The sequence below is a fragment of the Nicotiana tomentosiformis genome, chromosome 3, assembly GCF_000390325.3.
Source record: "Nicotiana tomentosiformis chromosome 3, ASM39032v3, whole genome shotgun sequence".
Lineage (NCBI taxonomy): Eukaryota > Viridiplantae > Streptophyta > Magnoliopsida > Solanales > Solanaceae > Nicotiana > Nicotiana tomentosiformis.
Window position 1 is genome coordinate 134,096,286 of NC_090814.1, and position 12,829 is coordinate 134,109,114.

General features: G+C 37.3%; 1 protein-coding gene across 1 annotated transcript; it reads right to left on the bottom strand.

Moving 5' to 3' along the window:
* Positions 1-5,275: 5,275 nt before the first annotated feature.
* LOC104108381 (mitogen-activated protein kinase kinase kinase 20-like) lies at positions 5,276-6,514 on the bottom strand. The gene has a single exon (XM_009617402.4). The coding sequence runs from the start codon at positions 6,512-6,514 to the stop codon at positions 5,276-5,278; it is 1,239 nt and encodes a 412-aa protein (XP_009615697.1).
* Between the last annotated feature and the right edge of the window lie 6,315 nt (positions 6,515-12,829).

The following is a 12,829-nucleotide window of genomic DNA, read 5'->3' on the forward strand; positions in this document are numbered from 1 at the left end:
AAATTGAAGCTGGACATAAATTTGCGATATTTGAAAAAAGTAGTATTTAATGTTAAATGTAAAGAGGTATTTGAAAATTATTTTTACATTTTAAAGTTATTTCCTATTTTTTTTAAAAGGTTATAGATGGACTGAAACACTGTTATAATGAGCAATGTTTACACAATTTTTTTTTACTTTATAGAATTAGCTAAACAGAATTGACGTTCTTTACTTTAAGGAACTTACAATATTTTAATTAATTTTTATTTATAATTGATGATACTTTTTTAATAATATTTATGTTATTTTAAAAAGTTCGCACTCATGACATCGGATGCATACGCAACGTGCCCTTTATGAAATATCATTCGTCTTTTTTGCTCCTTTAAAATAGAATTCTCATTGGATAAAATAGTCATTATTATCTTATTATTTTTCTAATATTTAAGACTTTTAAATCAATTAATTTTAACTATTAAATTTTCTTATTTGAATTGTGTAAGAACAACTAATATTTATGAATTTTAATCTTTTCATAATTCTAATATTCTTAACATACTGTAGAAGAAGAAATCATGAGTGAGCATTCATGAATTCTTTAGAAGTCTTTGTTTCTATTTTAAAAAGGATTATTTCAAATAGATATATAAATAAATTGTACTATTTTATTTTCTCATTATAAAATTAAAATTGGACAATCAAATTGAGATGGGAAAAGTAATAAATACTCTCTAGTATTACAAAAAAATAAAATAAATAAAATTGGCTACCAATGGGGCCGGTCCGGGACAATGCGTTAGTGGCCCGAGAGCCGAGCTAGCACTTGGACCGGTCTAGCGAGCCCCCATGGTCCCAACACGAGTCGTTCCGATATGACCACAGGCCAATCCGCTCCACATAACATGCTTATCTCTAGTCTCCACTATAAGACTATCATTGTCAACCACCAACCAATTGTCCCGTCAGTCACTATCCCACAACTGTCATTTTAACCCACCCTTCAAAATTATCACCATTTACGATCGCACAATCACCATTGTCAACTATCTTTACCGGTCACGATTATCATCAATAACTACTTCACAACCATCGCTACCACATTATAACTATCGCTAATCGTCATCAGCTCTGACTAAGTGTTTTTTTATCGAACACACAATGTTTAAAATATCAGTTGAATTTAAAAAAGTTTCTAATACTTTGTGAATATAATATTCAACTCCTAACATTAAGTATTTTTCTAAGCAATTAGATACGGACATAAGATAAACCTTGACGGCATCTCAACCTGAAGTCTTTAAAATTCCAAATTCTTAACTGGCATGCGGGGACTAGGGATATTTTTGGGCTGGACTTTCCTTTCTAAATTGGGCGAAAATTTGCTGCGTCTGTGTAGTCTGCTTTCATAACTCTGCTAAACTCAGCCCACTTATGCATTTGGAAACTAAGTTCCCTTGTTTGTTCTTCATAACATAGATCCACAATTCAGTAACCTTTCAAAAATATCTCATAAGATTCAAGAAATAATGTTAAACTCCTTTTAGTACTACACAATTAGATGAATCCCACAAAATTCATATACCTATATATGTATTTTTTAATCTTTACTACTTTGATATCGAACAATAAATATTTTCCCTAATGGTAAATACTTATCTGCATCAGGTATTTACATCAAATCAGTTCAGCTTATCATGGTTAAGTGATTTAATGAAGTAAAAATATGCATTAATTAACCATGGTTAAGTGATAAAAATGCATGTGCAAACACATATCATATTTCTATTGACCTGAAGTAAAAACCCGATAGGGATAAGTTTTTACCTTCACTAATCACTATCATGTGCTACAAATTTTTAGGTCTATAAAGACTAAAATAACCTAAAATATTATCCTTATATTATATTTTTGACGGATATTTTCATCCGTAAAAGTGTGGTATAAGGTAGGGCCTAAGAAGAAATACGTAAAGAATTTCTTCGTAGATTGGAAATCTTATGTCATACGTAAAGCAGTAAAGCACTTACTGAAAGCTGCAATTATATGCCGCCATGAAGAGTTGATGGCATATAAAATAAAATATCCTCAACAATAGCGTGAAGCTTTCTTTGTCTTTCTTTTGCCTTTTGTTTTTAGAAGCAAAACGTAATTCCATAGAATGAGTAGATACCAAAATTGGTCCTACGGAAATGCCATAGACACATAATTTAAATGGTTAGATTATGATGTCACAACCAGTTAAAGATTATGGGTTCAGCTCCCACTCTTATGTATGGGTTTTCTTGAATTTATATTAGTTGGATAACAATTGGATTAGTTTACTTGCACTCCGACTATTTGATTAGGACCATGTTAGGTTGCTACCTTCCACTACCGCTTAGGTAGATTGAGAAAAAATCACCTTGAAATTTTGAGATATATGTGTGCATTGTCAGGGGCAAAGCTAGAGTATAACTTAGTGATTCGGCCGAACTCAGTAGTTTTAGTATAAATATTGTACATATCTTAATAAATCAATTGAATATATACAAAATAGTAATAATTTGGAATCCGATAGCTTAAAAAGATTAAAATTTTGAATTCATAAACTTTAAATTTTGGCTTCGCCAATGTGCATTGCTTCATGTACTCTCATCGCTTCTCTACAGAAAAAAATTAGATATACCATTCTACCAAGATCATCCGTACAAGATCATTAATAACGCTGGAACAAATTATGTTATAATCTGTTTTGAAAAGTCAGTTCGATTCAAAATTGATAATTAATCAATTTCTAGCCGCTTTTTACGAACATCGACTCCATTTTGACTATAGATGGCTTTTACACCTTTAATTCTTTTTTCCTCTTCTTGGAATCCAGCTATTTTTGGCTTTAGGAATTGTTGAACAATGGACTTAGCCATCTTTAATTCAGTGTCGATTCTAAACCGAGTTGAAGGTACAAGGAACCAATCCAATTTTAGCTTTTAATGATTCTTTATCAACCTTAGCCGCCAAACCAACAGGGGTAAACGAAGAAGTAACATGGATTCCTGTTAGGTTCCTTCTTCCTTCATCTTCCTTTGTGATTTTGCTTTTAAAAGCCTACCAATAACGTAAAATTATCTCCATATAACTTATAGGTTACGAATTCGAGTCATGAAATCAGCTATTATCGCTTGCGTCAAAGTAGGCTGCCTACATCACACTTTGGTGAATGACCTTCTCCGGACCTGGCGTGAATGCGGGTAACTTTGTACTCCGGACTGTCCTTTTAAGACCTACCTATGACGTGATTTTCCCTTCGCCTTTTCTTTACGTTCTTGGATACAAAATTCGCACAAAATGATAATAACAAAAATGGAGAGGTTATTTATAAGATAATAAGTAGAGGTTATTGTCCGTAATTAGTGAAACTATTATCATGAGAAAATGAGGCGGATAACTTGCTATAACATGTGAATTACACTAATGGTATTAAAAAAATGCACTGAATGGAAATAGAAGAAGTTGCTGAAGTATTTTATACACAGGATTTGTTTCGACAACCTTGGGGAATTTAAGAGCTTTTATTTTGACATTGATAAATGGAAATAAGGGAACGAACACCTAGTATCAACTCTGTTTTGAACCTGAAAAACAAGAGAATTTAGACTTCACAAAGTGCATATGAGTAAAATTTCCAGATATGATGCAACTCTCTTGAACTAAACCAACTAAACAAGTACATAACATGAGAAGAATAAAAATAGACTTTATGTTGTAAGGAGAATAAGAACATATCCCAGTACCTGAATACTGAATAGCAAGATGGGGAGAAGTGGCTACACTTGAAACAAACATCAACTTGATCTTCACTGTCGATACCTGCAGTTTCTTCGCTAATTGCCAGCATAATAATACTAAAGTGATATCTTTGTTATCATCAGCATTGGCTTCATAAACAGCTCTTCATTTTCAGGCTTGAAAGCCACCTGTGCTTTTGGAGCAACTTCAGCTGTAGAGTATAGCCATCTATTTCCAGACATGAAATCCTCATCTGGCAATGAGCACATTCGCAAGTAAGAAGTTTTTTAAAAATAAATAAGTAAATCCGGGGGTGTGAAACGAGGACATTGAACGTTTAACAAACCCTGAAAATGATGGAATGATTGAGCTACTAACAATTGAAAGGTTTAGAAGCTGATTCTTCTACTTATTCAGTTGGGACAAGGTTTATATGGTTGTCCTCCCTTCTCACTGTATTATTTCCTCTGATTCAAGTAGAATTTGCAAGATGTTCTTCCAAATTCTTCTGCAATTTGAACTACCTAAACTTAATGTTGCAGAAGCCTTACATCACGGGCTTGCCCTGTCAACATGATCCATAGAACACTCTTATCTTTATGAAACAAGAGAATCAAGCTTCTTGGAAGAATAAAAAAAAGTATCTCTGACTACCACATGTTCACTTAGACATGCATGCGTATAGAGAAAACTCTTAAGTTTCACAAGTCACAAAATTTAATAAGTTACTTCTATGGACTGCTCAATATCAACTCAAAACACAAGGACTTCTTACTTCTATTGTCCCTCTTTTTTCCCCTAATTCCCCACTGGGTGAACGGTAAAGAATATCAAAGAGGATTTAAAGTTACCGACATCAGATAGACAGGGATACATAAGTGAGAGTAAAGATAAATTTGCTCTAGCTCCTGGAAATCAGGGCAAAGTTAAAAACTCATCAAGGCTCATAGAGTTTTAGACCTAACACATGAATGTTGAGATAAGCAACCTAAGAGAATTAACCTTCTCTGCCTTCTAATTAGAAAGAAGTTCACTCAAAAGACTGGTGACTGAAATCTTCACTAGCTTGTTAGCCAGTTCATGCATTTCATAGTAAGAATACAGTGATGAAGAAGACTACAGCTGTTCCAAGATTTTCGGTTAGATGCATAATCTGGTAAGCATCCTACAAAAACCATTGCACTCGCATGGTTAGTTAAGAGTTCCAATGAGAATTGGCATGTTTCCTGCTTGTGGTTAATGTTAAAATCAAAATACAGAATGGTCTATGTTTAGCCTGTTCCAAAATAATCAAAGAAACATGGAGCAACAAACACAAATTTAGACTGTTAAGTAGTTCTGCAACAGCAAAATGCAAAGGTAGAGCCTTGGAAGCAACAAATTAGAAATAATGGAAACGAATAACAGACTTTATCATTTAATCTCAATCAATTTGAACTGCACACAGACTACACCGCATACATCTAGTAACAAATCAATGAATTTAAGGTAAAATTCTACGTTTAAATCTCCATCCTGCCAACTATTGCTAGACTCCTGCAGGAATGGTAAAATTTAATGGGCATTTCGGCGAATTATTTGAGGGACCCCCTGAAGGGACCTCAATTGAGGCGTCAATTATACGATCAGAACCACCATCAATGGTGGAGCTTATAGCAGCTATACTTTCTTCTACTTTGAATATCTCTTCATCAGCAAAATAAGATGTCATTTCATTGTGTATTTCCTCATAATCTTCCTCAGACCAGTATCCAAGGGAATCATCTTCAGATACACAACTCCAATCTTCCGAATAATAGGCCAATTCATCATCACTCTCAGTAACCAGGAGTATAGAATCAACTACATTTATATCCTCGACCTCCAGTGGTCGTTCAACTCCTTCATCATCAATCAATCCCTCAACAAATGGATGATTCAGCAGCATCTCGGCGGTCCATCTATACCTAGGATTCCTCACGAAACAACCCTTCAAGAAATCTTTTGCCTCCTTCGATAAGTTGCCAGGAATTTTAGGCAATTCATGTCCTCCCCCAATCTTTTTAAGGACATCCTCAGCAACCATATATTCTTCCCTATCCCATGGAGGTTTTCCAGTTAACATCTCAAGCACAATACACCCTAAAGCCCAAATATCAGCAGGACACTCTTGTATGTTATCCGAAACAGCTTCGGGCGACAAATACATTGGAGTACCCCTCCAGTAAGGCTCCAACCTCCTCTTCTTGCTCTGATTTTCTCTTTTAGCTAACCCTAAATCACCAATCTTTGCCCTAAATTCAGCACCACTACCGTCGCTTGAATTCGGCACGAGCAACACATTATCAGGTTTCATATCACAATGAACATAACCAATTGTATGAATAAAATGCAACCCTCTAAGCATAGATCTTGTATAATTCCTTACCTCAAATTCAGACAATCCTTTGATTCCTGATTTCTTGATCCTCTCAGCTAGGGTTCCACCTGAACCATACTCCAACAACAAGTTATAAACCATTGCACCATTTTGACCTGTGGTAGTCTCATCACCAAAGCATCGAATTATATAAGGACAACCCTTGATGTTGTTCAAAACCTCCCTTTCCTTTTGAATTGAACCTGAAACTGAAACCTCGGCAGATTTCACAGCCATAACTGCTGGAAAGTAGCTATTTTTCAATCTGGGGTTCTTTAAAGTAGCCAAATAAACACAACCAAAACTTCCTTTTCCTACCATTGCTCCTCTGTACCATGCAACCCCATCTCCAAATTCGTTCACACTCATCTTCCCTTCAACTTGTTTACTTAATTTCCTTCTTTTTCCTATATAATTAAACTTCAATTGCCTCAGAATTGAAGCAAAAAAGGAAACTTGGAACTGAATAAGATTAGGGCTATCTGAAAAGGGGAAAACCCCCAACTAGAAGTTGAATTTTGGTACGTATAACACAGGGGAAAGAAATTAGGGTTTACAGGAACAAGTTGGGGTAAGGTTGAGTTCCTTTGGGATTTCGCATTTAGGTTAGTTATTTTTTTATAGAATATATATATGAGGAGGAAGAGTGGTGAGAGCCGCGTTTTCTTTGAAAGAGAGGAACACAAAAGAAGCAAGTTGGCAAAAATGCTGCTAACTGGAATAACGGTCATGTGGTCTTTACAACGTATGATAAATTTAGGACATGTGCCCTTTCTTTTACACATTCTAACATTTTTAGGTAAAAGTTTTAAGAAGTCTATGAGAATGTACTAAATTATGTAACATATTCATCTGCTTTCAATGCAGAACTTGGAAATGAAATAATGGCAGTATATGTCACCATTATTTGTCATACTACTTTAGGCAAAAACTAAAATGGCTGTGAGGTTGCATGTGGCTCATGTTTCTTTCCTCTTGTTTTTTTTTTAATGACAATAGAATTTTAGTAGTTTGCGGACACTTCGACTATTTCATCGACATATATCTCTATATGAGCGAAGCTAAGGATAATTAATTAAACACATTTAGAAAAAAGTATATTATGTATATAAATCAAATGTTATTTTTTATATTACTGATTTCACCATTGGTAGCTCGTGCCTCTTTCTGAAAAGGAAAAAGGGAAAAAATAACAAGATTATTTTCAATTTGTGCTAAATCAAAATCAGCATTGTTCGTATCTAGAAATGACATAACTTAATCTTAACGGAGACATGTTTTCATCTTTTTGTTAAATTAAAAGTTCTTACTCCCTACGAGCTAATTGCAAAAATATATTATGGTGACTATTTACATCTTTTGCTCGTCTCCTCTTGTTCTTATCCAAGTCCCATATAATTCCGTTTTACAGGTTGATAACACTGTATTTTCCTTTTTTGTGACCTTCTTTCACTTAAAAATGCAATTCCACTTGTGTTGCGTGAGTTGTAAGTTTAACCAAAGGCGAGAGACAATATTTTGACTTAACTATATCGTCTCACTAAAATTTTAACAGATCAAGATAAATCCTAAATTAAAGACGACTCTTGAAATATTAGGAGTCTATTAGGGTTACTTGGTGGCTACTTCACCCAAACTCTAATTCATGTCTATAAATAAGGCTACATATGTCCTTCAAAGATGATCTCGCCAATCCCATAATGCACAAAGAGATCAAATATACTCTCGAAATTGTGATTTAAATATATGATCAAATATAGATCAAATATACATCATCTTTTCAATATGTGGGACATACGCCTACAAATTAATATATCTTGAATTTTCGTGAGTGCTCTTTAGACAACGGATTGGAACTTTTACGAATTTGTGTTTTGTCTAAAAGTAGGTCAAAGGCCACATTTCCCCTTATTATGCCCAAGATGAAGAAGTATGTCTCGTCCGATTATAAGTCTTGGTGGGAAAGAGTGCATGGACGCTTCCTTGAAAACCACTTGCAATCTTTGGTGAATACCGCTGGGCCAGTTACTGCTATGCCTTCAGAGATCACGCCTCAAGAGCATAACAGGGAGGGCCAGCCTCCTACTTTAAAATCCAAAGTGGTTGTACCATGCGACATCAAGGGACCTCCATATAAAGAATTTCAAAAAAAAGGACCTGTTCAGACTCATCAAGCCAATGAGGGTTCCTTTCCATTAGGTACCATTGTTCCTACCTCCAACAAACGTCCGTCCCAAAACGAGAGTGATAGTATTCATGGAGATCAAAACTTCAAGCGGGTGAAGTCATATTCAAACAAATAAGGAGATGTTAATTTGGGTGTAGTCGAGATTACTGACAGCATCGGTAGTGCTTCAAGGACTTTGACGGCCATCAAAGAGGTAACGATTAAAACTTTCATATTATTTTATAATATCCAAGTAATTTAACTAACCGTATATACTTTTCTATGCAGGCAAATGGTGTTCACATTTCAATGGCGTCCTACCAAAGCAAGCCCCAAGGTAGTAGCGAATCTGTGGCGGAGCTAAAATCGAGGAAATCACTTCCAATACCTAAGTCAAACCTAGAGGCAACTTCCATTCCTAGTCTTGGAGTGAAATCGGGGCCTAATTTTCGCCAACGATCAGCACCAACCATGTCTATCTTTGATGGAAGGTTGTCTTGACTCTTCGCAAGGATTTCATTCTAAATGCCTGGGCTAAAATTCATGCCAAACTCAAGGACCTTACCGCATACAATGCTTCTTCTATTCAATTCGAGATCGAAGTGATTTTCGAGGAGATGGACGGAAAGGGTGTGGATATTTCCCCTCTAAAAGGCCTATTGAAGTCTTTCTTTGAGCTTGCCACTTCATATGACCAGGCACGATCAACTCTATCTGACAAGGTGGTGGATGTTGAAAAATCAAAGTCATTTTTAAACGCTAAAGAACATTTTGATCTTGTCTTGATTGAGAAAGGGGAGAAGGCCGAGATATTGTCTGCTGCCAGTCGATCTCTCAAAGAGGCCAAGGAGAAGGTGAAACAGTTAAGAGCTCTTCAAGGTGCTGCCAAGAAAGAGGTTGAAGAGGTTGAATCTAGTTGAAAATTTTTGTATGTTGAAAATTTTTCGAGGTGTAGATTTACAAGATCGTCGTAGACGGTGTTTGAAGTACCAGCAAAGAAGACACCATATTTTTTTCACCATGAGAGAAGAGATGAAGGGCAGATTTGGTCCCACTGGGCGTGCCAATTTGTTTGCAATAAATTTTCAACATACGAAAAATAAACTGCAATCACAAAAGAATAAAGTGATTTTATTGATAAACATTGCAGGTTACAACTCTGTTTATCCCTTGATTCTATAATGATCCGGCCAGTTGTTTTAAGAGTTAGAGCCTCGAACCCCTATTAACTGCTTTCCCCATATATATTTCTGCAATTGTGACTTGTTGGGATGATTGGTTTTGAGTTTCGAAGTGTTTTGGAATACTTAGTCCCTAAATGAGAGCTTAAGCCTTAGAATTTGGACCGTAACCGGAACTGTATGAAGACGGTTCTGGAATAGAATTCTGTCAGTTCCGTTAGCTCCGTTAGGTGATTTTGGACATAGGGGCGTGTCCGAAATGTGTTTTGGGGACCTGTAGCTTAGACTTGAAATGGTGAAAATCGAATTTTTGGAGATTTGGACCGGTAGTAAAATTTTTATATCGGGGTCAGACTCCGATTTCGAAAGTTGGAGTAGGTCCGTAATGTTGAATATGACTTTGTGTGCAAAATTTGAGGTCATTCAGATGTGGTTTGATAGGTTTCGGCATCGGTTGTAGGAATTTGAAGTTTCAAGTTCTTTAAGTTTGAATTGGAGGGTGATTCGTGATTTTAGCGTTAGTTGATGTGATTTGAGAGCTCGACTAAGTTTCGTACGGTATTTTAGGATTGGTTGGTATGTTTGGTTGAGGTCTCGGGGGGCTCGGGTGAGTTTCGAGTGCTTAACGAATCAAAAGTTGGATTTGTGTTGCTGCCGAAGCCTTCAGGCATCTGTCATTTTTGCACGTGCGGTGGAGAGAGCACAGGTGCGTGATCACACGTGCGGAGAGGCAAGCGCAGAAACGGATTTGGGATGTGTGGTCAGGGGTTGCAGGTGCGAAGGGAAATGCCGCATCTACGATGCCCGCATATGCGCTAAAGGACCCGCAGGCGTGGAGGAGATCGCAGAAGCGGACAATAGTCCGCAGGCGCGCACTCGTAGGTGCGGCCCATTTTCTGCAAAAGCGGACCCAGCCCTCTTAATTCGTTTCTGCACCTGCGAAGGAAATTCCGCAAGTGCGGCGTCACAGGTGCGACCCAAGGTCCGCATATGCGTAATAACTGGGCAGAAAAGAGGCAGATTTGAGGGTTTGAAGTTCACTTCACAAATTTGATTGAGAGCTCGGTAAAAGGCGGAATTTGGAGAGATTTTTGGAGGAAGTTTTTGTGTAATGATTCTTAACTCCCTTATGGTTATATTCCACTAATCTATGCTTGAATTCATCGTTTAAATTCGGATTTGGGGTGAAAATTGAGAAAAATTCTTAGGCAGAATTTTGGGGTTTTGATCGAGATTTTGGTGTCGGATTTTAGTAAATTTGATATGGTTAGACCCGTGAGTAAATGAGATTTTATATTTTATGACTTTTACTCGATTCCGAGAAGTGGGCCCCATGGGCGATTTTTGAGTTAAATTTCAGAATTTTCGTTAAATGTTGATTTCGTTAATTAGATGAGTCTATTATTGTTGTATTTATGATACGTAATTTCTTTTGGCAAGATTTGGGCCATTCAAAGCCGGATATTCATAGGAAAGGCATTATGACCGATTAATTGAGCTTGACTTGAGGTAAGTGGCTTGCCTAACTTTGTGTGGGGGAAATCCCCTTAAGATTTGGAACTATTGTGATATGTGAGCATCGTGTACGTGAGGTGACGAGTACGTATACGGGCTAGTTGTGGAAAACCCGATTTTCTTACTGAGTAGCAATATGTTTTTCCTGTTATTTTGATTTATACCATTTTAATGAATACCAATCTATTTTCATTCTTAATTGAGTTTTTCCAATATGTGTAGCTATCATGTTTAGTCTAATACAACATGTCTACGTGTTTTAATTATTTATGTGAATTATGTGCAGCATGCGTAATGAATTTCCTGCTTCTTCCCTAACTGGTACTTAGTCTAAATTGTAAGAACTTTGTGATGTAGTTGTATTTCTATCATTCGCGCTGCATGTTTACTTTGGGACTACGGAATGGTATTTCGGGAGATCCCCTTGTACTGCATATTTACTTTGGGAATACGGAACGGTATTCCGGGAGATCCCCTTGTCTTGCATATTTACTTTGGGACTACGGAACGGTATTTCGGGAGATCCCCCCATCTTGCATATTTACTTTGGGACTACGGAACGGTATTCTGGGAGATCCCCCTGCACATTTACTTTGGGACTACGAACAGTATTCCGGGAGATCCCCCTACACATTTACTTTGGGACTACGGAACGGTATTCTGGGAGATCCCCCTGCACATTTACTTTGGGACTACGGAACGGTATTTCGGGAGATCCTCCTGCACATTTACGTTTGGGACTACAAGACGGTATCTCGGGAGATCCCCTGTTGTGTTTCTGTGTATTAAGCTGTTACCTTCTATGATTTCATTGTTGTGAAATTTTAACTTTTATTTTATTGCGGTATTACACTCTATATTATTTTATTATATATTTACCAGTAGGGCCTTGACCTGACTTCATCATTACTCGACCGAGGTTAGGCTTGGCACTTACTGGGTACCGATTGTGGTGTACTCAAGCTACTCTCTGCACATGTTTTTCGTGTGCAGATCCAGGTGTACCTTATCAGCCGTACTGTCAGTGAGCCGGGACAGATTTGGAGACTTCAAGGTATATCTACCGTGTCTGCAGACCTCGGAGTGCCCTTCTACTCTTTCTCATGCCCATTATCTTCTGTATTTTTCCTTGTTAGACTCTGATGTATAGAGACACTAGATTTTCCTTCTGTAGTTTGTGATTTACGATATTCCGGTTTTTGGGATTTGTTATGTATTTTTGAATAATTGGTTAAATTTATATTTTTATTTCATTATTTCGCAAAATGTTAGGCTTACCTAGTTGTAGAGACTAGGTGTCGTCACGACGTCACACAGAGCTGAAATTGGGTCGTGATAAGTTGGTATCAGAGCTCTAGGTTTGTAGGTGACGTAAGTCACAAACCGGTTTATTAGAGTCTTACGTATCAGTACGGAGACGTCTGTACTTATCTTCGGGAGGCGATGGAAATATTAGGAAAATTTCACTACTTTGATTCCTTGTCGTGCAAAAATTGTTAACTTCAGAGATTCTAAATTTCTGTATTCTATTCTCTCACAGATGGTGAGACACGTACAAGCGGATCTGATGAACATGCACCTGCGCCCCCTGCTAGAGCCGCGAGAGGCCGGAGCCGGGGTAGAGGCCGAGGACGTCCACGTGGTGCAGCCAGAGCACCCGCACGAGCTGCTACAGAGGAGCCCTCAGTAGCTCAAGCTGGAGGGCAGACTCCTAAGATACTTGTTGCTGCACCAGCCCTCCAGGAGACTCTAGCCCAATTTCTGAGCATGTTGAGCACCTTAGCTCAAGCTGGATTGATCCCACTTGCTCCTGCCATATCT

What these genes read in the sequence shown, in the direction of transcription:
- LOC104108381 (XM_009617402.4), bottom strand. Translation starts at nt 6,514, where the DNA reads ATGAGTGTGAACGAATTTGGAGATGGGGTTGCATGGTACAGAGGAGCA.